The sequence below is a fragment of the Hippichthys cyanospilos genome, chromosome 1, assembly GCF_059441005.1.
Source record: "Hippichthys cyanospilos isolate Australia breed blue-spotted pipefish chromosome 1, RoL_Hcya_1.0, whole genome shotgun sequence".
Classification (NCBI taxonomy): domain Eukaryota; kingdom Metazoa; phylum Chordata; class Actinopteri; order Syngnathiformes; family Syngnathidae; genus Hippichthys; species Hippichthys cyanospilos.
The window spans coordinates 6,564,576-6,586,106 of record NC_142369.1 but is presented as its reverse complement, the minus strand read 5'-3'; the positions used below and the strand labels follow the sequence as shown (position 1 = coordinate 6,586,106).

Sequence of the window (21,531 nt, the reverse complement as noted above, 5' to 3'; positions counted from 1 at the left end):
CTATACAAATCCGCATAGTGCAATTTTATTCATAAACAAGCATGCCAAGCCACTAGGGGGCAGTAGTTTCGACAAATTCTGTCCAATCGTAAAAAACTTCCGTCGACTAAAATCACCGGCATCGGCGCCTTTGGCGGGAAATCGAGTAGAGTATTGACGTAAATCTCCGGTTTATGTTTGCTACACGCAAATGAGGATTCTGAGAATTTGGCAAATCTCTACTTTGGTCGGTTTGGTCAGTTTTTAGAGACCTTCTTTTTGATGAAAAACCAAACCCCGGGCACATGTAGAAGCTAGAACAAACTGTAGAAATTTATCAGTCATTTGCACAACCCCCGGCTACGTGTAACCTATGCCTTACTCTAAAACTTGAAAATAAATAACTAGGATTGAAGAATGAGTAACCAAAAATGTGTCTTGAATTAGTTAATAGTGACACATACGCAAGTTATGCACAAGCTTGGAATGTTAAATTTACTTGAAAACTGATTTGAAATCAGTATACAAACTTGTCGAAATATTCCACAGGATGTTTAACAAATCAAACCTTTAACAAGGGCTGCACAATTAATCGAATTTTAATCATGATCACGATAATGGCTACCAAGATTAATTGAGCTAATCCTTGGTGATATTAACAATTAAAAATCTGGATACTATACATACAGTACATGTCAAACCAAACACTTTGTCATCCTACCACCAGGGGGCAATGTATCCCACATGTTTGCATGGCAAAGGCTTATGCTTTTCTCACCCTAATGTATTATTTACCAGTGTGAAATGGCGTTGAGTTTCTGACCTGATTCCTAACAGATAAGAGGGACAATGTGCTTGGTTCTAAGCAGGCTTAGGCTTCATTTTTGTTATTGTTTTGCCCTAAGCAGGTAAGTTAATTATTTAGTTTATTTATTTTAGTTTATTTTTATCATTTACAAGTATCAAGCCTTGAAGCCTTGGTATATACTGCTTTTTTTTCAAAAAGGGCAATAAATAGACATGTTTGACCAAACAACCGAGCATGGTGAATAATTGTGATTAATAATCGAGATTTCAATATTGACCAAAATTATTGTAAATATTATTTTGGCCATAATCGTGTAGCCCTACCTTTAACGCTTGTGCAGTATTTTAAATTCATTTTCTTTCACATTATTCTGCCTGTATTTTAGTGGCTGTCTAATTTTCAACTTTGACATGTCACCATTTTGGGTGAAAATTCAGCTCTCTTTCAAAGCTTTTGATCAAACCCTACTTCATAGGGACTCAAGATTATACAGTGCGCTTTTTTTCTGAGCAATTATCTTTTTCTAGGGAGTGGAGGGGGGCGGGGCTTAAACAAATTCATGGTATTTCCAGTCATTTCGACCAGCGCCGAACCTGTCCCTCCTTGACCTTGGCAACATTTTATTGTGAAGGGAAAGCGGCTACATGCGCTCAAACATGGCCACGACGCGCTCAGCTGACAACTAAACATAAAACCCAAGCAGGCCAGCTCGCGGCAGGGCGGCTCGCTGTAACAGATGGCCTCGCAAAGTCATTTACACCTAGCGAGGAAAAAAAAAATGAAAAAAAAAAAAGCAAGAGGACCGAGACACGTCTCCTGCAAAACATCTCTGTCGTCACGCGACTCCTCGGAAGACAGAGACGGCGCTCGGCGGGAGTTTTGAGGCTGGTCCCGCTGGGAGCTCCGCCGTAGAGGGTGTGAAAAGATGTGGCGGAAAAAGCGGCGTTTTAGGGTGACAGCGCACACACACGGTGTGAAAGTGAAGCAAAGCAGCATGAAGGAGGGGACGTGAACCTTTACTTTTCATCTGAACTCAAATTGACCCCTTGATGTCACATGACCACATGCATGTGTGTGTAAGTGTGTATGTGAGTGCGCATGTACAAAAGACACATGATATCGCCTTCTCATTACAGTTCTTTGTTCGGTGTGTGTGTGTGTGTCCCGTCGGGTTGCCATATGTCGGGTATTAATCCTCGTCAACGGTCCACTCGCTCTTCCACACAAAGAGCGGGTCACACACTCTCAACACACACACTGACCTACATTCATTTGTTAACCTTGAGTATAGTGAAAGCCTTAAATAGACATTTGTCCCCCTTTTGCCACAGGGCCTTGCAAACCGACTGCAGTCACCAGTCGCACTCAGGACGCGCAGTGTTTCATTGTCTCAATGTACACACACACACACACACACACATATACGCACACACACGCGCACAACGATCTGACGAGCCACCTTGAAGTAAGCCTTCCCGCTCGGACGCGCGCACCATCTCCTGTCGTCCCAAATGGCCGTTTCTATGGCGACGGAGCCTTGATCAATACTTCGTCATCGGCTCTGATGGCCGGTCGGGGTCGCTCTCACGCACACACAAACAGGCATGGCGGTGAATAAGCACGGATTGGCAAACCCGTTTGACAGATTGATTTAGCGTGAGACGAGCAGAGGTCACACGTGCGCACTCGCGCGCGCGCGCAGACAGCGGCGCAGTTTATCAAAGGCGGCGACGGTCAATACGTCGGACCGGGCGAGAGGTCGCCCCTCTTTAGCGAGCATCTTTCATCTTCCTCGCATCCCTCCATCCGTTTGTCCAGCTCATCTCTCCATTTCCTGTCCGAGTCTCTTCCTCATTCCTCCTCACTTAAAGAGTCAATAAGTGTTGTTTTGATTCACGGGATCACTGCTATTCTTATTTCGGGCTTGGACTCAGACAATCTAGTGTGTTCGAGAAGAAATGAGAGAAACAGATGCATGTCAAAGTTTGGGATTGTTTAACAAGTACTTTTAAACCAGAGGGAAGGCTCATATTCATGTTTGTGCTTGTAACGAGTGGAGACAAAAGTCTAGAAAAGTCTAGAAGGTGACTTAAACAAGAGCCTTGTGGAACGCCGGTGTCAAATGTGCTCCTTGCCACACAGTAATTCCAACTGTGATCTCAAGTGTCCCAAAGTAGCAGGAAGATGGCTGGTTTACAGAAAGTGTTTTCAATCGTAATTAAGGCATTTCAGCAGGGTTTGCACAGCCCATGAACATGAAGTTGATGTTGAAACTGATTCAAAATGAGCATACATGACATCCTAACTTTTTGGACAGAAAGTGCTTTTGTATAAATCAACACTTTAAATTAATGTTGGGGTTTATTACCTCAATTATAATCGAGTAAAACTGTAACTGAAAGACTCGGAAAAAAAAAATAGCCAAATATAGAGCTTAAAGTTGAGTAGTAGCTAAGCGCAAGCTAGTTTAGCAGCCTTGATAGGCCTAATTGCTGATTTAACTCATACAATTCCAAAGAAATGATTTTATTTTTTTTCTCATAGTCCAGAAATTCAATACCAAAATAGATGGTGCTAACTGGTTATCAGCCAGCTGCTAACCTGAGCTAGCTACAATCTGACTTACCGGGCTAGGCTCACATCCTTTAAAGCCTCGAAACACTTTTAATCGAACGGATTGACTTTGGCTGGACTTCCTTCACATAGTTGTGTCCAAAAAAAAATATTTAGTTGCTCATTGGCGAACTCACTCACACAAAAACGCACAAATCATAATCATGGACCCTCACACCAGAAGAGAGATGGATGTTTATTTTCCTCCGAGCTTCCGCTTCTTTGATTGGACAGATGAATGACTTCATTGTCCGTTCGCGCACATGCGCGTACAAGTGCGAAAGGAAGACAGACGGCCCGGTCAGCCGATAACAAGTATTGATCCATAAGAGAAGTAGAGCGAAAATAATTTGAGGAGGGGGGGGGGATAGCACCTTTAAAAGAAAGACGAAGAAACAGGAAGTTGAATTGACTGATCACGCGCTTCACTTCCTGCCCTTCCCATAAGATCTATCCATCTATCTACCCTTTCTTATCGAGGAACAGGTGTGCTTCGGGACAGGAGGCAAAAACACTCTTGCATATTTAACCAGCATCCATTAAATATTAAACACCTCACACACACACACACACACACAATCGCTGACGAGACAAGTTATACAGGTCGATGGGCTAACGCGTGTCTGCATGTCTGTACAAATGTGTGTGTGATGGCTTCAAGCGTCATTACCTTACTTCCTCGGCATGTTGGCAAACACGCACGCACGTACACATTCGTGCACAACGCTCTCACATGTTAGCATTTAGGCAGAACTATAACAGACCTCACGCCCGCTCCCCCTTTGAAGTTCCACAAAACAAAGTGGGACGACAGGAAGTTTGCACGGCGGGAGGTCACATGCCATAATACTGTCATTTTCAAAACAAATCGCCGAGAATACAAGCTACATACATAAAACCGGGGCTGAATTCATTAAAAAAAATGATCAAAATGTGATTTTTTTTTTCCAAACTCAATACTACAACACAGATTTAATCCAAGATTATGTTTCCAGGTCCTCTTCCCATGTATCAATCAAATGAGCGCACTTCCAAATGAAGTTTACAAAATTACATACCACTTCCTATACGACGCTCTTATTCTGAAAAACCAAGTGCACGACTTCCGGTGGCGGCAAGCACCTACGTGATAATCAAAAACAAAACATAAAATGCCCCTAAAACACACTCTGGTGCTACAAGTACTCATTGTCACTAACAGATACAGGTGTGTCCGCCCGCTTGGAATCATGTGACCAGAGAATGCCTTTCGATTGGCCGCGTGAATGTCTACCTTCAAAGCGTAGCTCAATTTGTTTCGAGTTTATAACCTTGCAAGGCTAAAAATGAAAAGCAAAGCAGCCCGTTCCTTAGAAAAAAAAAACAAACAACTAATATCTCAAGGCTTAGAAAACTTCGAAAATTACACACATGCAAAATTCAAACTGTAAGAACTAGTGCTAGTTTCTAATTTGCTGTCTATTTCAGAACGTTTGTTAGCATTAAGCTAACACTTTTGCTATCGTCGTATTTTTACCATTTCTGTACATAAAGGGGGCATAGGTTTCCCCCAAAAAACTTCTTTTATATATGTATGGCCAGGGTTGATGCCACTGAACATTTTGAGGGTTTGAAAGTAAATATATATTAATATTTGACCCAATTCGGTGACAATAAATCCCCCGGACACTCACCGGTTAACGTGTTTATAATTAGGGAGTGTTAAACTACATAAAAATGTGTTTATGATTTCCCTCGATGTGAGATTTTCACCTAGTTGGGTGTGTCTGGAATATATCGCCCCGATAAACGGGGGTTGACTGTTGTTAATTTTCCCCCCCTCGCTCCCCTCTCACCTGTCCTCCCGCGCCTTCCCTGACCGTTAAGTCAGTGTAATGTAAATGATGTGCCATCGATCGCCCCTGACAGTGCAAGGACGCTCACCTCTCTCCTCTTCCTCCTCTTCATCGCCCTGTCATCTCTACCCCGAGCACCCCCCTCCCCCCGCCACTCCCCGCATCTTTCATCTCGCTCTCTCTCTCTCCATCCTCCCTCCCATGAGTCTGTGCCTCGCTCGCCCGCCTTCGCGCCGCCTGTCATCTTTCATCCCTCCGCGTTCCTCCTCTTGCCATCACTTAAGTCCTCCTTCACTCCTCGCCGCCGCCATCTTTTATCTCTTGTCAGCCGAGCCGGGTGGGGACCGAGGCGGGGAATTGGCTTTAAATGAAAGGTAAACTTCACGTCGGGAAACATAACGCTCGACGTTGTGTCAGCATCCGCATTCAAAAAAAAAAAAAAAGTCACTGGCCCGCGTTGACAAAGTAAGGAGTTGGAAGTATAACAAAAAAAATCAATCTTAAAGTACTGCGCATAATAAATTATCGGTACTTCCCACAAGCGCACCATGTGTCACTCCAAGAGTTTTCCTTTCCGCCTTCATCCCATTTTTCCCCTCTATGACATTCCTGTCCGACTCAGAGGGTGTCATCCTTCTTTTCTGCTGAGTCGGAGCTTCACACACGCGTGTGCGCGCACACACCACAGCTGTTGAGAGGCAAGTGGACGTGCGTGCGCGTGTGTGTGTGTGTGGGGGCCTTATTGGATTGTCTGTGTCCTCTATTTGGATAAGGAGAAGGCAGCGAGGGAGAAAGGAGGGAACAAAGGACGAGAAGAATCACGGGGTAGCGCGACGAAAGAGATGAAAAGTCAAATTATTGTGTCGTCAACTTCGGGGCAACTACCCAAATTGGAGAGGGTGAGAGTGTGTGTGTGTGTGTGTGTGTATCATTTAACATGTGCTCTCTGTCCACACACACGCAACGAGAAGGTAAAGCCTGGATCCTACAATAAGTCCAGTTTTATGACTCGTGTATAACACCAACAGCTGAATCAATATTAGTTTACACTGGGTCACAGTGGACACACACACACACTCTCACACACACACACAAATGTCTCTCTCATCGTGCTTTCATGAACACACGTTATATCTCCCGGAATATATTATTATAACTGTTGATTTACACACACACAGTCATTTTGAATGACCTGGTCGTTTAGGAAAATACACACGCATGCATGACACACACACACACACACACACACACACACACCCAATACAGTATATTCAACTCGTGATAGACACACCTCATAACGTTCCGTATATATGGTACACACAGTGTTCCCTCGCCAAATCGCTTTTTGATTATCGCGGGTTCACTCGATTGTGGCTTGTCAATTGTGACCTTAAAGTTTTCTTGCAATTTTTAACTTGGACCGGTCCAAAAAAACATTTGACAAATTCATTCATTTAACGTTTTCTAACTCATAACTTGATTGCAATTTTACCTTGCTAGAAACAAAAGAACAAATAATCAACCCTTTTTTTGTAGATTTTCATTGATGACCATAACTTTTTATGCAAGTTTACCTCACTATTTTTCTTGATAATTTTCCTCCTCCTAAAATGAGCCAGAAATATAAACTTATGTGTTTTTTTTGAAAGGAACAAGTTCAAAAAGGAACAAAGCAAAAAAAAAATTTTTCTTGTAAATTTTCATTTATGAACATAAATTTTATGCAAGTTTACCTTGCTATTGTTCCTCCTTCTAAGTCAAGCCAAACAAAATAAACTGATGTTTGTTTTTTTTAAGGAGCAAGTTCAATAATAAAAGGGGAACAAACAAAACAAAACAAAAAAAATTTCTTGTCAATTTTCATTTGAGACTACAAATTTTATGCAGGTTTACCTCCCTATAGTCCTCAAATTTTTTCTTCCGACTCTGGCCGTCCTGTGTGTAGTTTGCATACTCTCCCTGTGCCTGCTTGGGTTTTTTCCAGGCACTCCGGTTTCCTTCCACAATTCGAAAACACATTCACAGTCGGTACTGTATACCGGAAACTCCAAACTGCCCTTAGATGCGTCTGTGAGCGTGTGTGTGATCGTTCGTCTCTGAGTGCCTTGCGATTGGCTGGCAACCAGTTCGGGGTGTATCCCTCCTACTGCCCCAAGACAGGTCGAATAAAAATTCACCAACATACACCACTGTGGTACCGGAGTCAAGAAGTAAAACTGTCGTGAATCAATAAAGAATTCCGCCGATGGCTAAATTAAACAAGTCCGAGAACCAGGCCAACCGCTTTGAAACCAAGAATCTGTTGGCGATGGTCACCCGGTTCCAGTAGCGGGCGCTCTAGTCTCTGGAGACCCCCCGTAAGACGGTCAACGGTCCCGCAAAGGGAAGGGCCGAGCGGAACGTTCCGCTCCAAAAGACAAATGTACTTCACGCCAAGTGACGCGGCGTGTGCCGTCAGGAGTAACCGCACCAGCAGAGGATGTCATTCCGCATTAAAAATCAAAAACCATCAAGACGAGCGTCGGGAGGCTTTGTCACTTCCTTCATGACGCAAAATCTTGGTTTGCGTTTTGAATAACCAGCGCGTTCGGAGTGCCTCACGTGGTCTTTTGACTTTTCCGGGCACAGCGTGGACCGGCCGATCGGACCGGACTTTGTCTTCCGTCGGGCGCTGCTACGCCGTGCTGAGTCAATGTCCGCTCGATTTAATGGAGTCAGCATCGCTCCCGTGTTCATTACAGCTGACTAAAAATCGAAAGTGCAGAATTCCCCCGCAATAACGCTGTTCGCCTTTTGCGGTTTCTGCATTAGGTGGATTATGTGCATTTTTTTTTTTGAGACATTTTGTCTACCTTCTACAAAGGTCTTTTTCTTTTAGTAAAAAATAAATAACTGTATAAAGTACCTAGAGTTTTTCTTGTCTGGTTCGACTTAAAAGTAGGAAAAATATCAAGAAAAATAGTGAGGTAAACATGCAATAGATGTGGTCATGCTCTTAATGAAAATCCACAGTCGATTTTTTTTTTTTTTAACAAAATTGCTAGATTTCGACTGGTCAGGTTGGTTGGTGGGAATGAACAAAGTTGAAGTTCAAAAGCCTAGCATGAGCATTAGCTTGACATGGCAATACATGACGGCTGAAATCTGAAACTAAAATGAAAACAAGAGGAAGCGGTCCTCTCGCACAAAATAAAACATTCAATTTTGTGGTATAAGCTAGCGTTTGACACAAGCTACTTAGCATTTAGCAGCGGGGGGGGCAAAAGGGGGGGCGCAGAAGAATGCGCCGAGCCATTTTGTAGGTCACTCCGAACAAAGCGTACGGGAACGACAAATAATATCAGCGTGTTCATCCTCTGCGGCAGGAAGCGCTGCTCTTAATGCGCGCGTCTGAATGCTAACACAAACTTTCTCATGTTCAGCATGCACGCGCCGATGTCCGAGCGCGCAAAAACAAACGGTGATAATCGCGAGGACACACATTCCATCTCCCTTTACATACCCGTGTGTGAAGAAGGGAGAGGGGGGGGGTAAAAAATCTACAAACATGGCTGAGATTTGCCCAATCCTTGAGGAATGCAAACAACAACAGTGCACGCACAAAGAAGGAAGGAAACAAGAGAGTGGAAGAACTCAGCAAAGTAGGAGCAAGCTAAAGAAAGACACTCTGAGAAGGAATGAATCATCTGGCGGACAAGAGAAGAAGACAAAGATGTGTGACGGGCGAGTTGAATGGTGAGGGGGGGGGTGAAATGGAGAAGGAGAAGCAGTGGGAGGACCTGATTAATGAGCAACCACGAAGAGGAAGACATTCAGTCCGGTCGATCATCAGAAATGCTCCAATTCAAAAGCTGACTCCTTTCCCACAACTCTCCGAGCTGTTAGCTTGCGTCCCAGGCAGGTTGGGCAGAGGCATGACAAGCAGCGGCGTTTGTCCCTCGTGTTCTGCTGAGGCCAAAGTCAAGCATATTGCATTTGGTTTTGACCCTGTGGAAATGCCACTAAAGAAAATAGTATCGTCTCACGGGAGCCTCCGGGAAATAGATGGTGCTCTATTTGGGGGAGTTGGGCCCGCGATTGGAATCGAAAGAGAGGATGTGAACGAAAACATGGAAAAATAGCTCATCTGACAAAGGCGTTCAGCAGGGCTCTTGTTGAAGTCACCTTCTGAACATAGGAGCTTTGCTTTTGTCTCTGTAGTTACCACATGCCAAGTTACTGTAATCCTCCAAATACAAGATGCGAATGTGTAAAGGACGTACCCTTAATTTTAGGACGAATTCCGCACTTTAGCTTGTCCCATTACGGTAGTTATTGTCAGTCAGAATATGGCCAATATAAAAAAAATCTTCCTTGAATAGTGTTGAAATCTTTTAGTTACCGTTTATAAAATGTACCCTTTGGTATTTGATAAAGGTGTTCTGCAGGGCTCTTGTTTAAGTCACCTTTCTCAACGGAAGATTTTTACTTTGGTCTCATTATCACACACTGAGTTAATTGATACAAGTGGAAACTGAACATGCATGTATTGCTAGTTTAGCAGAGAGCTAACTGTCTAACTCTTATCCACTTGTCAACTTCATACCTTGAATGCCGACTCGTTGAAACATTGACTCGTGGACCGTTGATGCGTGTCCGTCGGCTGAAGCACACTAGAGTTTGAACCAATTAGTTGACAAGGTTTATATTTGTTATAATAATTGCAAAACACGTTGATGCAAAATAAAATTGTGTCAGATTATTTGATTAATTGATGCAATAATAAAAAAGGATAATCGATTATAAAATCTACAATGACAGCCCTAGTCATTTGCATTTACTTTCATATCCTATAATGTACGTTAGATCTGAGATTGTTATAGTAATCAAGATTATTTGTTGAAAAAGGACCTTAAAAAAATGCATTTTTAACCTTTAACCGCGAAAGATCAATTGAGATTTACATCTCATTTTCAAGGATGAAAATGGGTGGAGAAACAGGTTGTAGGAAATCAAATGGATAATTTGCAATTATGAAGCCCCCAAAAAAACACAATCAGGTTTTTTTCAGTCCTAGCGGTTAATGCAGCCTAAACTCACACAGAAAGAAGAAATAAGAAATATGGATGAGTGTAAACCCTGGCATCTGTCAGGAAATAGATCTATTTTATTTTGAGGACATTGTGACCAGCATAACCAGAAGCTTCAACAAGAACAATATGAACAAAAGCTTGAGAAACAGCACAATTGGCTGCGAAATTTGACACTGGCGTTCCACAAGGCTCTTGTTTAAGTCACCTTCTGAATTCAGTTACTTTTACTTTTGTCCCTCTGTTCAGCTAAAACATGTCGTTGACAAGTAAAACAACTTTTTGACACTGGTGTTCCACAAGGCTCTTGTTTAAGTCACCTTCTGAATAGTTACTTTTACTTTTGTCCCTCTGTTCAGATAAAACATGTCGTTGACAAGTAAAACAACTTTTTGACACTGGCGTTCCACAAGGCTCTTGTTTAAGTCACCTTCTGAATACAGTTACTTTTACTTTTGTCCCTCTTTTCAGCTAAAACATCTCGTTGACAAGTAAAACAACTTTTTGACACTGGCGTTCCACAAGGCTCTTGTTTAAGTCACCTTCTGAATGCAGTTACTTTTACTTTTGTCCCTCTGTTCAGATAAAACATCTCGTTGACAAGTAAAAAAAACTTTTTGACAATGGCGTTCCACAAGGCTCTTGTTTAAGTCACCTTCTGAATGCAGTTACTTTTACTTTTGTCCCTCTGTTCAGATAAAACATCTCGTTGACAAGTAAAAAAAACTTTAGGAGGGTACAAGCTTTCCCGAGTGGACAAAGGAGCTGATGGAGCATGAAAACACACAGAGAGACGAAAAATGGATGAGTGAAAATGACACGGCGGGAAAAGTGACAGAGAGAGAGAGAGAGAAAGCAAGAGAGAGAGAGAGAGTGGGAGAGAGCACCTCCAGGTCACCGCCAAGTGGGGGAGGCTTTTTTTTTTTTGAAACCAGAAAGAAACAGACACCAATGTCATTGTTTTCATTGTCTAATTCCAAGCGAGGGGAGGAGGCGGACGATGATGGCGGGATGGGGGAGGAGGCGGCAACATGAGACCTAAGAGGGATTCACATTCTTGCCTTCAGTTTGGACACTTGTGTGTGTGTGTGTGTGTGTGTGTGTGTGTGTGTGTGTGTGTGTGTATACCTCCATGATTCCACGACACAAATCCAACTAGTCGTTTTTAGACTGTCACCGGCCGAACAAACTCACGTCACATGACCCTCGCCGTAACTGAGCTGGTCCCAAACTGAGTCTAAATTTACTCCGCGCTGGAAAAAAAAAAGGTTCACAGAAACAAATATGGCCTACGTCAACAAACGTTATTTTTGCTTTTATTTTGTTTTCTGGAAGGATGCCGCATTTACCCCGGGATGTTAACTTTACGCAGGAACTTTCTGTTTGAAACTCTCACACCCCCCCACCTCAACATTCGCCAATTATAAAGATAATTTACCCTCAGATATTCACATTGACCCCAGCTGCAGTTGTTGCCGTGACGATAGCTCCAGCTAGCGTCAATGCTAAAGTTTGAAAACCGAAATTGACAGTGGATGTCGTTTCCAAACGTGTACACACACAGGCTTGCTTACATAGACGCTCTTGCTGTCTTGTAAACCGCAATAAAGCCAAACACACGCACGCACACACACCGTAAATCTCACAATAATACGTCCTCTGAGTGTAAGTGTGTGTGCGTGTGTGTTTATGCGCGTGTCTTTTATAGGAGTTGTAAATTTGGCTGCCGGCATTGTTTTTATCAGCATATTTGCAAGCTGTTTAGCCAACGGTGCAGATGTCACTATTACGATCGCACACACACACACACACACACACACACACACACACACACACTAAACCATATACACAAGGCATTTGACACTGTAGTGTGTGTGTGTGTGTGTAATCCTCTATAGGTTCACCTGGCTGAGTGTTTAATGTTTGTGCGGGTCTCACACACACACACACACGCACGTGAGCTCCGACTTTTTTTTTCACTTATTAAGCAGATGCGTGTTCAATGTGCATGCAAGCGAGTGTGTGAAGGTCAGCGCTAGTGTGTGTGTGTGTGTGTTATATGTGTGCGCGTGAGTGTGTTATTTGATTAATGCTGAGAACCGTGCAGTGTTTAGAAAGAGGTCGCAACCTTTCGGCTTCCATTCAATCAGACGGCGAGTGAGCGAAAACCTCCATCTTGCCAGCATGCCCGCGCACACACACACACACACGCACACACACACACAAGAGCATGCTAAGAGCGATTAAGCTCAGGTGCGGCAACTCCTCTTGTGGTTGCCAAAAGCGCATTATGAAGTTTTTTTTGTTTAAACGTTGCTTAGACGGTGGGCAAAAGTTGCTTTATTGTTTGTGTGGTTACAAATAAAGTTGTTTTTTTTTAATGGCAAACTTTAGCCTCTTTGAGCTGGTGATCTCCACTTTGTCTGAGTCGACACTTTCTTTTTTTTTTTTTGGGCCCTCCCGCCTCATCCTCATACTCTTTCTTCATTTGCTCGCCGCGGCGCTCGGCTCTTTGAAGCCCCCTTTAGCCCCCGCGGCCCCAGCCAATTACGCTCTGTTTGTCCACCCGTTTTCAATAAAAAACGCTCCCCCCCCCCTTTTACCCTCCGTCCACCCCCGGCTGCTTCCGTCCACTCCAGCCGTCCTCCTCCTCATCATCCCTCCTCCTCCTCCTCCCGCCGCTCTCCTTTTTCATTTTTAATTAACTTCTTTTGTAACTTGAAAGCGACCTGCCCCCAACGCACCCCCCCCCCCCCCACACACACACACACAGACACACACTCCACAGTGCCTCTCGCAAACACACACACACACATGTAAGTGGAGGTTAAACAGGCTATTTACATTTCAGTTACAGGCAGATAGCAAATAAATGATTAATGAGGCCTCAGATTAGCAAGCGTGGCGGTTCTTTTAGCCTAGCTTAATTTACCGCTTAGTCTGTTTTGTGGCGGCCATTTTAGGCTGCTTAATTTAGGGTTTCGCCAAGACTTTTTGTGGCTAATTGAGATTCTAAAACAAATTCATTTCAACCAGTCGAAGCTTTTTTTTTTTTCAAAACTTCATTAGCGCAAAGTTAGATGAACAGATTTATTGGAGAACCACATTAAACCTTTTATTTATTTATTTATTTATTTAATATTCTTTAGGACAAAGGCAATTGAAATAGCTTAAATCTAAGAGTTTGACAATGTATTTATCTCAAATGACAAATACACTTTATGGATATAGATTTCAGTTATGATTTTTTTTTTTGTGTGGGGCAGCATCAAAGAAAAATTAGCGCGTCACTAATTCAAGATGAATCCAAACTTGATGTCGAGATGTTTTATGAAAAGGCTGGAAAAGTTTGCTTGTTTATGCTCGGTTCAAAACAGGAACACATTGAAAAAATTAAGTCTGGACACTGATGGCATTTTTACGCATCTTTGTCCGCCCTGCTGCCCGTCGCGCTGATTTATGGGTGACACCAATAAGTCAAAGATGGAGGAATAAAGAGAATAAACACACTGGGGGGAAAAAAAAGCAGGAAGTTACAAACTGAATTGACGCAGCCGCATTGTTCACTGTGAGGAGAAAATTACAGTGAGCATGATGAGTCTCTGACAAGCTATCACAACCGCGCACACACACTTTTGCGCTCAGGTAATAAACGTGTGTCTTCATCAAGACCACACAGCGCATTTGTCTTCATGTTGTCGCCCACCTTCTTGGTGGGAAAACAAAAGCAAGCGGAGAAATAAATGAAGGAGGCTGGACTGTCACATTTAACACACACAAATGATGAGAGCTTGTTCGCCCGTGAACATCTCAGTCAGTTTAACCACTGTTATTATTCTAATCATGATGACATGTTTTTAAATGGATTATTATACGTTTTCATCAATAACGCGCAGTCTGCTGGAGGCTTCTTGATAGCCACACACACACTAATGATAAATACATGAATTCCCATTGTCAGAAAAAAGAAGAAAAAAAAAAGAGGAATAAAGTTTGTCAGAACACAGACACACAAACACACACCTCTGTCATGTGTCCACATGCTAATTAAAGTTTGTGTTAATGACACGCTGTCTGCTCAAGGACACACACACACGCAATTTTTTTTAATTGATTTCGGCTGCAATTACTTGGTTGCAACACTTGGACTGACGGGCGCTTGCTCGTATGAACCGGGTGACATCTTTTCAATGTTTCCATTAATAACAACTTGTCTTTCGGACACACCCGCGCGGCGGATCTGTCGCTTCTCCGAACGTTTTTTTTTGAACGGTGTTCGGGGCGGGGGGCCCGTCAAGGATGGTTTCAAGAAGTTTGGGAACAAACGGGAAGTGAGTTGTTTGGAAATGTAAATAGACTACACAATATGGTCCACATTCACCCAGACATTTACACGCTAAAGGAGCGAATTTGATATCAGTGTTTAGCTCAAGGATCACCAGTATCGGGATTTGAACCTACAACTTTGTGGTTGGGAGCTATGCCGACACTCTGTCATATAAACCATGTGATGTCTGTTTATATTTTCGTTTTATCTGTGAAATCTGTGAACCAGTGAAAGGAAGAAAAGAACAAAGTGATGAACAAAGGGAAAAAAATGGGGTGTGAGAAAAGTGTCAGTGAAAAAAGGATGAAAGAAGGAAACGAGTAGTGGATGGAAAAAAGAAACAGGAAGTGGGTGGAAGGAGGGTTCAAACAGGAAGTGTGTGAATGGAGGAAACAGGAGTGTGTGAAAAGGAATAAAATGGAGTGAGGAAAAGGACGAAACAGGAAATAGGTCATAGGAAGAAACAGGAAATGGGTGAAAGGACAAAACAGGATATTGGTTAGGGGACAGAACAGGAAATTGATGAAAAGACGAAAGTTGGAGTGAAAGTAGGGAGGAAAGTGGGTGGAAGCAGGAAACGGGAAGTGAGTGAAAAGAGGAAACAAGAAGTGGGTGAAAGGAGGGATCAAACAGGAAGTCTGTGAAAGGAGAAATTAAACAGGAAGTGTATGAACAATAAAAAAAATGGAGTGTGCAAAAGGACATAACAGGAAATGGGTGAAAGGACGAAACAGGATGTTGTTTAGGGGCCGGAACAGGAAATTGATGGAAAGACGAAACTTGGAGTGAAAGTAAAGAAGAAAGTCTGTGAAAAGAGGAAATGGGAAGTGTGTGAAAGGACGGCTCAAACAGAATGTGTGTGAAAGGAGGAAAAAAAGGAAGTGTGTGAAATGTATGAACAGGAAAAAAAAATGGAGTATGCAAAAGGACGAAACAGGAAATGGGTGAAAGTACGAAACAGGAAATGGGTGAAAGGACGAAACAGGATATTGGTGAGGGAACGTTACAGGAAATTGGTCAAAAGACGAAAGTTGAAGTGAGTGAAAGTACGGAAAAAGGGGGTGAAAGGAAGAAACGGGAAGAAACTACGACGCGGGGGGAAGGAAAGAGTAAACAGGAAGTGAGTGAAAAGAGAAAACAAATAGGAAGCGAGTGAAAGCGGGAACAAACAGGAAGTGTGTGGGGGGAACAGGAAGTGAGCAGGATGGGGAAATAAGAAGTGGCGCACACAGGAAGTGAATGAAGACAAAAACAAATACAAACGGGAAGTGTGTGAAAGGATGAAAGGAAGAGGAGGCGTATGAAAAGGGGACGGAGAGATTACCTGGCGGACGGGAGAAAAAGCGATTGTGACACTCCCTAATGCCATTTCCAAAGCAATCTGCTAAGTGCACCTAAGTGCGCGTGTGTGCACGCATTCGCAGGCATCCAATAATCTTGTTGGCGACGACAACATCCCGCTCCCTGCTCTCCCACCGCCATCACCTTCAATCCTTGCTACCCATCAAGCTTCCGGACATTTTTAGTGGCGCTGCCAAGACTCGCAGTGCCATCACGGTTTTATTTATATGAATGGACTAGCAATAGGCCCCCTTGTGGCTGAAGTCAGAAGGCAACCATCTTACGATGCCATGTTTTGTTTTTTTTTAAATGAAAACACACTGTGTGTTATTAGTGTGCTTTCATTCGTCCATTCACGTACAAGTCAACAACTGTGACACAACACAGAATGACGATGGTCGCCTTTCTATTATGTCATCCTTGCGCACAACCGTCCAGACATGACTAATCGATCCAAATTACAGTCAAATTATAGTTGAATTGAGCACGCTCGATTAGATTCTGACATTTATCACCGTGGTTCTCGCTGGCTAGTAAGAAAAAAAAAAAAATACAATAGCTTTACAATAGCTTTTACTTTGTTTTTATACACAATATTTAGTTACTTTCTTTCATCTTGCACTTGACAAAAAATATAATACTGAAACCAAGAACAACTTCATAAAACAAAGCACTTTCAAAAACATTAAAAATATATGAACTAGAGATGTAAAAAAAAAAAACTATTTTAGAGAGCAGTTAAGAATGCTGACTAGATCCGTTTTTATACATCAGAATAGAGTAGGTTGTACATAATAAAACAAAGGTCTGTCACTCCCTTAAGCGGAAACTGATTGGCTGTCATCGTATTTGGCATAACTTGATTGGATTTTTTTGTGAGTTGGAAGACGGGAAAGTGGAAGAGCATGCGAGAGTTTTGTTGTTGTTGTTGTTGTTGTTCACTGTACATAGACAAGCATTGTGCAAGAAAACCCGAGTTCCGAATCTTGATTTTTTTTTTTTAAATACATTTTTGAACTGCATAGTTCCTTGAACCCTCATTTTGGGAAAAACTTAAAACAATCTTTCTATTCCTTGCTTCAGTGAATTTCATAGAAAACAATGTGAAAAATGAACCAAAACCACGACACTGTCTTTGACATTACTTCTTGGTTTTTCTTTTTTTTTTTCTCGTTCCCCTGTAAAACATATGTGTTCACCAAGGAGTCCCTTCCAATTGACTCGTACCCAAACGACTCCAAACGCCATCCAGAAATGTTAAAGCTCCTCAAATGGACATTTGAAAACAAACTGTCAGCAACACATGCAGACAGTCAATATAAAAATACATACATTCTTTATCCTCGGCAAAAAAAAAAATCCCTATTACTACACCACTTCTAAATGTATCGCAAACGTCTGCATTACACTACGTTTGAACTTCAACCAGTGATTTCTAAGCGTCATCTTTGGACGGAGACTTAAGTGCCTGACTTTAAACATGTAGCTGTACTTTAAACATTTAGTTGGCGGCCTCCTGAAAAAGTCACACACACGCGCACATAAAGGGTGAGCGTATTATTTTCTACGGTGCGGCAGGTCGGATTTCTGGCTTTGATCTCCACCTCTCTCCTCATGATCCCTCGCTCCTCTCTCATCAACAATAGCGAGTCAAAAAAAGAGAGAGCGAGAGAGAGAGCATCCCACCCTCAGTGTCTCTCTCCCAGAAAGAAATTGGCATCACTTTTCCACAACGCAAACAGGAAGTGCGTCTGGGCGAGGGCGCCTCTAGTGGCAAACGACACGCACGCATGCAAGTTGAGCCCGTGCGACAACTGATCTGGCGAGGCGCTGGCACGTATGCGCACATTTGGACAGTCGTGGTGCCTTCTGGCTGAGGTGTGTGTTACCACCCACTCTGCTCCATTAAAGCAACTTAATGCTCCATGGAAAAGCTGATGAAAGGGGTTCAAAGTGAGTGCACATCCACAGTGATCGGTGCTCGAAAATGGATTATTTTGAAACGTTGAGCGGAAGAACTTTTTCCTTTTATAAGCGCCATATGTTAACGTGAGAAGAGAAACGACAATATTTTTCTAAATGAAATAAAAATGGAGTACAACAATGAGATTAGCTATATAAAAGACTTTAAATCAGCTACTTTTCTACGTTTTACGAAGTAATGTCACAGTAGAAACAAAATGACGTTAGCATGCTAGTTAGCTATCTAGTTAGTAATCTGCTTTGTAAGTATATGCTGATAACATGGCACGTGGGTGGAAAAATATTGCTTTGCCAGTATTACAATACACTAATTCCATTGATAAAATGTATTTTATCGCATGAACACTTTTAGTGCCAAAACTTTAAATTAAGATGAGCGCTGGCCACAAGTGTCATCATTCTATCCATAAAAGAAAAAAAAAAAAAAACGTAGTCACTGGCAGAAGTATTTTACAAGACAAAAAAAAGTCGTTGGCAAGGAAAGGGTTAAATGCACATTGCAGGTGACTTGAGAAGCATAAAACTTAAATGTGGTAGAACGATAAAAGCAGGTCTTTGAAAATGACTTACAAATCAGCAAGTCTACTTTTCTCCACTTCATGAAGTAACTGCTGAAACAAACCAATGTTAGCACGCTAGTTAGCTAGCTAGCTAGTAATCTGACTGAGAAGTCAGCGGAAAAATACTGCGGTTTAACATTGTTACGGTATGGCAATTTCAGCGATAAAAATTGGTGTTTTTTTTTTTTAATGCTTGAATGACTTTGTTACTGCACACTGCATTTAAAATAAAATCAAAATGTAATACAACAGTAAACGTACTTGTTTAAAATGAGCGACTACTTCTCTTTGTTCTACGTGATGCAACGTCATAGCTGAAATTAACGGATGTTCGTTATGCTAGTTTGCTAGCTAGCGAAGATCTGCCCTGGTAGTGAGGTAAGAAGTATTTATTTATTTAATAAGTATTTATGTCACTAAATATACTGTAGCCATGCGTCTCAAAGCTAAATGTAATAGCGTAATATTTTGCGGTTGTAATATTAGAATGATACAACCCAACTAATAGAAAGTTTGAGCCGTTTTAAAATTGTAACCCCGCTAACCAATGTGTACAATTTACTATCACGCTCATGTTTAAAATTTGACGTTGATTAACTTTTAAAACTGACCAATTTATAAAGGACGATTCAATTAGCCCACCTGCTGGACTGTAGCGCTCAACGCTAGCTGAGAAAGTAAGCTAATTGTGGTTGGGAATAGCGATTAGCCCAGCTAGCTTTAGCTATTTTTTTTGGACGCTAACAATGGCGCCTCAAGATATGAACGAAGCAGCAATGACCAAACTGCGATGAAGCGAGGGAACACAGTAAAGAAGATTTTCTCAACGTTTGAGACAAAATGTTACGTCCACTTATGCACGGGCAACAACAACGTCTAACAACCACATGAAAATATTTAAAAACAAAAAAGGCGTTCTATTCTACTGTATATAACAAGATAAAATAGAAGCCTGGTCTACTGCCAAATATGAACATGATTATTATGTATTTCTATGTCGTTACACAAAACCGATCTATTGTAAAAATTGGAATGCACCGCGACTGCGCTGAAAAAATATCAATGAGGTCATCAATTCATCGACTGACTTCCATCACATTGGCATCAAGTACAGAAAGTCTTTAACCGCGTGAGACGGTGATGCTTCAGCACACCAATAAGACTCCATCTTCCACGTATGCACGCGTGTGTGTGTGTGTCGTCTATAACAGCCTGTCGTGATAAGACGAGCCCAGAATAACACTTGGACATCAGCAAGTCCTCCCCTGTCACTCACGTTCCATTCACATGTGCCCACACAAGCTTCTTCTTTGTTAAAGGACAAAACAGGACGTTTTCACTTAATAAAATAATAGAAAATTGAATGTGGACTTCTTTTTTTTTCTGCTTTTTTTGTACCCTCATCAAAGCTTTGCTTGAAATGATGCACCTGCACCGTTGAGGGTTTAGCACAGATGCACGCTCACTGGATGAGAAGACCAAGCCCAGTGGGAGTTCATCTCTCTTTTAATTTTTCCCTTTCCCAGCACATGATTTGCGGAGAGGGTGGGGGTCACCGGAGGAATGTCAATATGATTTGAAAGGGCTTGGGGGGAGTGTGTTCAGCAACAATGGCTCTCCAGCTGTGTTGTTGCATGTGCATTCGCATGATTCATTATTACCCCTGACATGTATTGTGGCAACGTAAAGAACAAATGAATATTTCACATTTCTAACAGGATGGCGAAAGCATAACATCAGAAGTTGAAAGAATCCGCGCGAGTAAGTTTCGGGAGTTTTACTTGAGCACTTTGAAGTAGTTTGGAAACCGACCTGGCGCTGGTGCAGTCCTGGTAGAGGATGTCGAAGTCTTTCCTGGAGATGAGCTTGCAGCGGTTGACCCCAGGCTGGATGGCGCCGAGCCCCCGCAGCACGCGCACCTGCTCCACGGTGCACACCACCGGCGTGATGTCCAGCCTCTTGAGCTTGGTGTAGACCGTGTGCAGGCCGCCCACCAGGTGCTTGAGGAAGAGGTCGAACACCTGCGGCAGGCAGATCAGCTCCTGGCCGTGCACGCTGAAGCTGGCCACCTTGACGCCGTGCACCTCCACCAGCTTGCACTCGCCGCACGGACCCGGCCCGGAGGAGCTCAGTGCGGCCGAGCCCAGCGCGCCCAGTCCGCACACCAGCGGGGCGACGGCTGCGGCGGCTGCGGCCGAGCCGTTGCCCAGGCCGGCCGGTAGGAAGCCGCCGAGCCGCGGGGACAGAGAGTGCGGGTGAGAGTTGCTGTGCGCCGGGCTGGAGGTTCCGCTGGGAGCCGCGGAAGAGTGGAGCGTCTCCGGGGTCGAGCGGTAAAGCGCGGCCGGAGTTGGGGCGCCCGAGCTCGCCGGGATAACCGAGGGGGAGCCGGGGAGAGACATGCTGGAAGTTCCGGACGCTCTTCCGGACTCTCGTGTTCTGTTTTGTGTTGGTCCGCTCGTCGTTGAGAGGCTCGCGTTCCGCACGTCAACTCTCGGATCTCGCGCACTTGAGCCCTCCGACTCCGGCGTCCGCTCTGGCAGTATAAACCGCTTACTTGGAAGCGGACGCACACGCTCGGTTGTGGCTCCGCCCCCGCCGCAAGAACGACAGGCGGAAAGACCAATCGGAGAAGACGCCGTGCGGGACAGCCGCTACGATTGGTCGGCTAGAAAGGAGGTTGTCCTTTAGGCAACCTCCCTTCGGTTAACTTGCGAGCCAGGTGCTTTGGAAGAAAGTTTGTAAGGTGGACCCCTGCAGACTCGCGGTGCGACATCCGCGATATTTGCACTGTTTTCTGAACCACTTAACATACATATTGTATATATAATGAGAGAGTGAGCGATATCAATATAGATATAGTTGCCTCGTTTAACCCTTGTGGCATTATGTTACAAATTATGGAGATTCCTATGATTTTTTTTATGATATCATAAAAGCATCAATGGGGGAAAAATACTAGGGAGCTGAAATTTCTAGCTGATCAAAACATGCAAAATTTCAAAATGCAATGATTCTG

The 21,531-nt window shown here is 43.2% G+C and overlaps 1 protein-coding gene across 3 annotated transcripts in view; it reads right to left on the bottom strand.

Moving 5' to 3' along the window:
• Window positions 1-21,034, bottom strand: part of LOC148428840 (dachshund homolog 2-like) — a 43,806-nt gene extending 22,772 nt beyond the window's left edge. For all 3 annotated transcript variants that reach the window (XM_088433716.1, XM_088433706.1, XM_088433720.1), the window contains exon 1: window positions 20,328-21,034. In XM_088433716.1, coding sequence (XP_088289842.1) covers window positions 20,328-20,914 — 587 coding nt within the window. In that variant the 5' untranslated portion in view covers window positions 20,915-21,034. The remainder of the gene's footprint in view (window positions 1-20,327) is intronic.
• Between the last annotated feature and the right edge of the window lie 497 nt (window positions 21,035-21,531).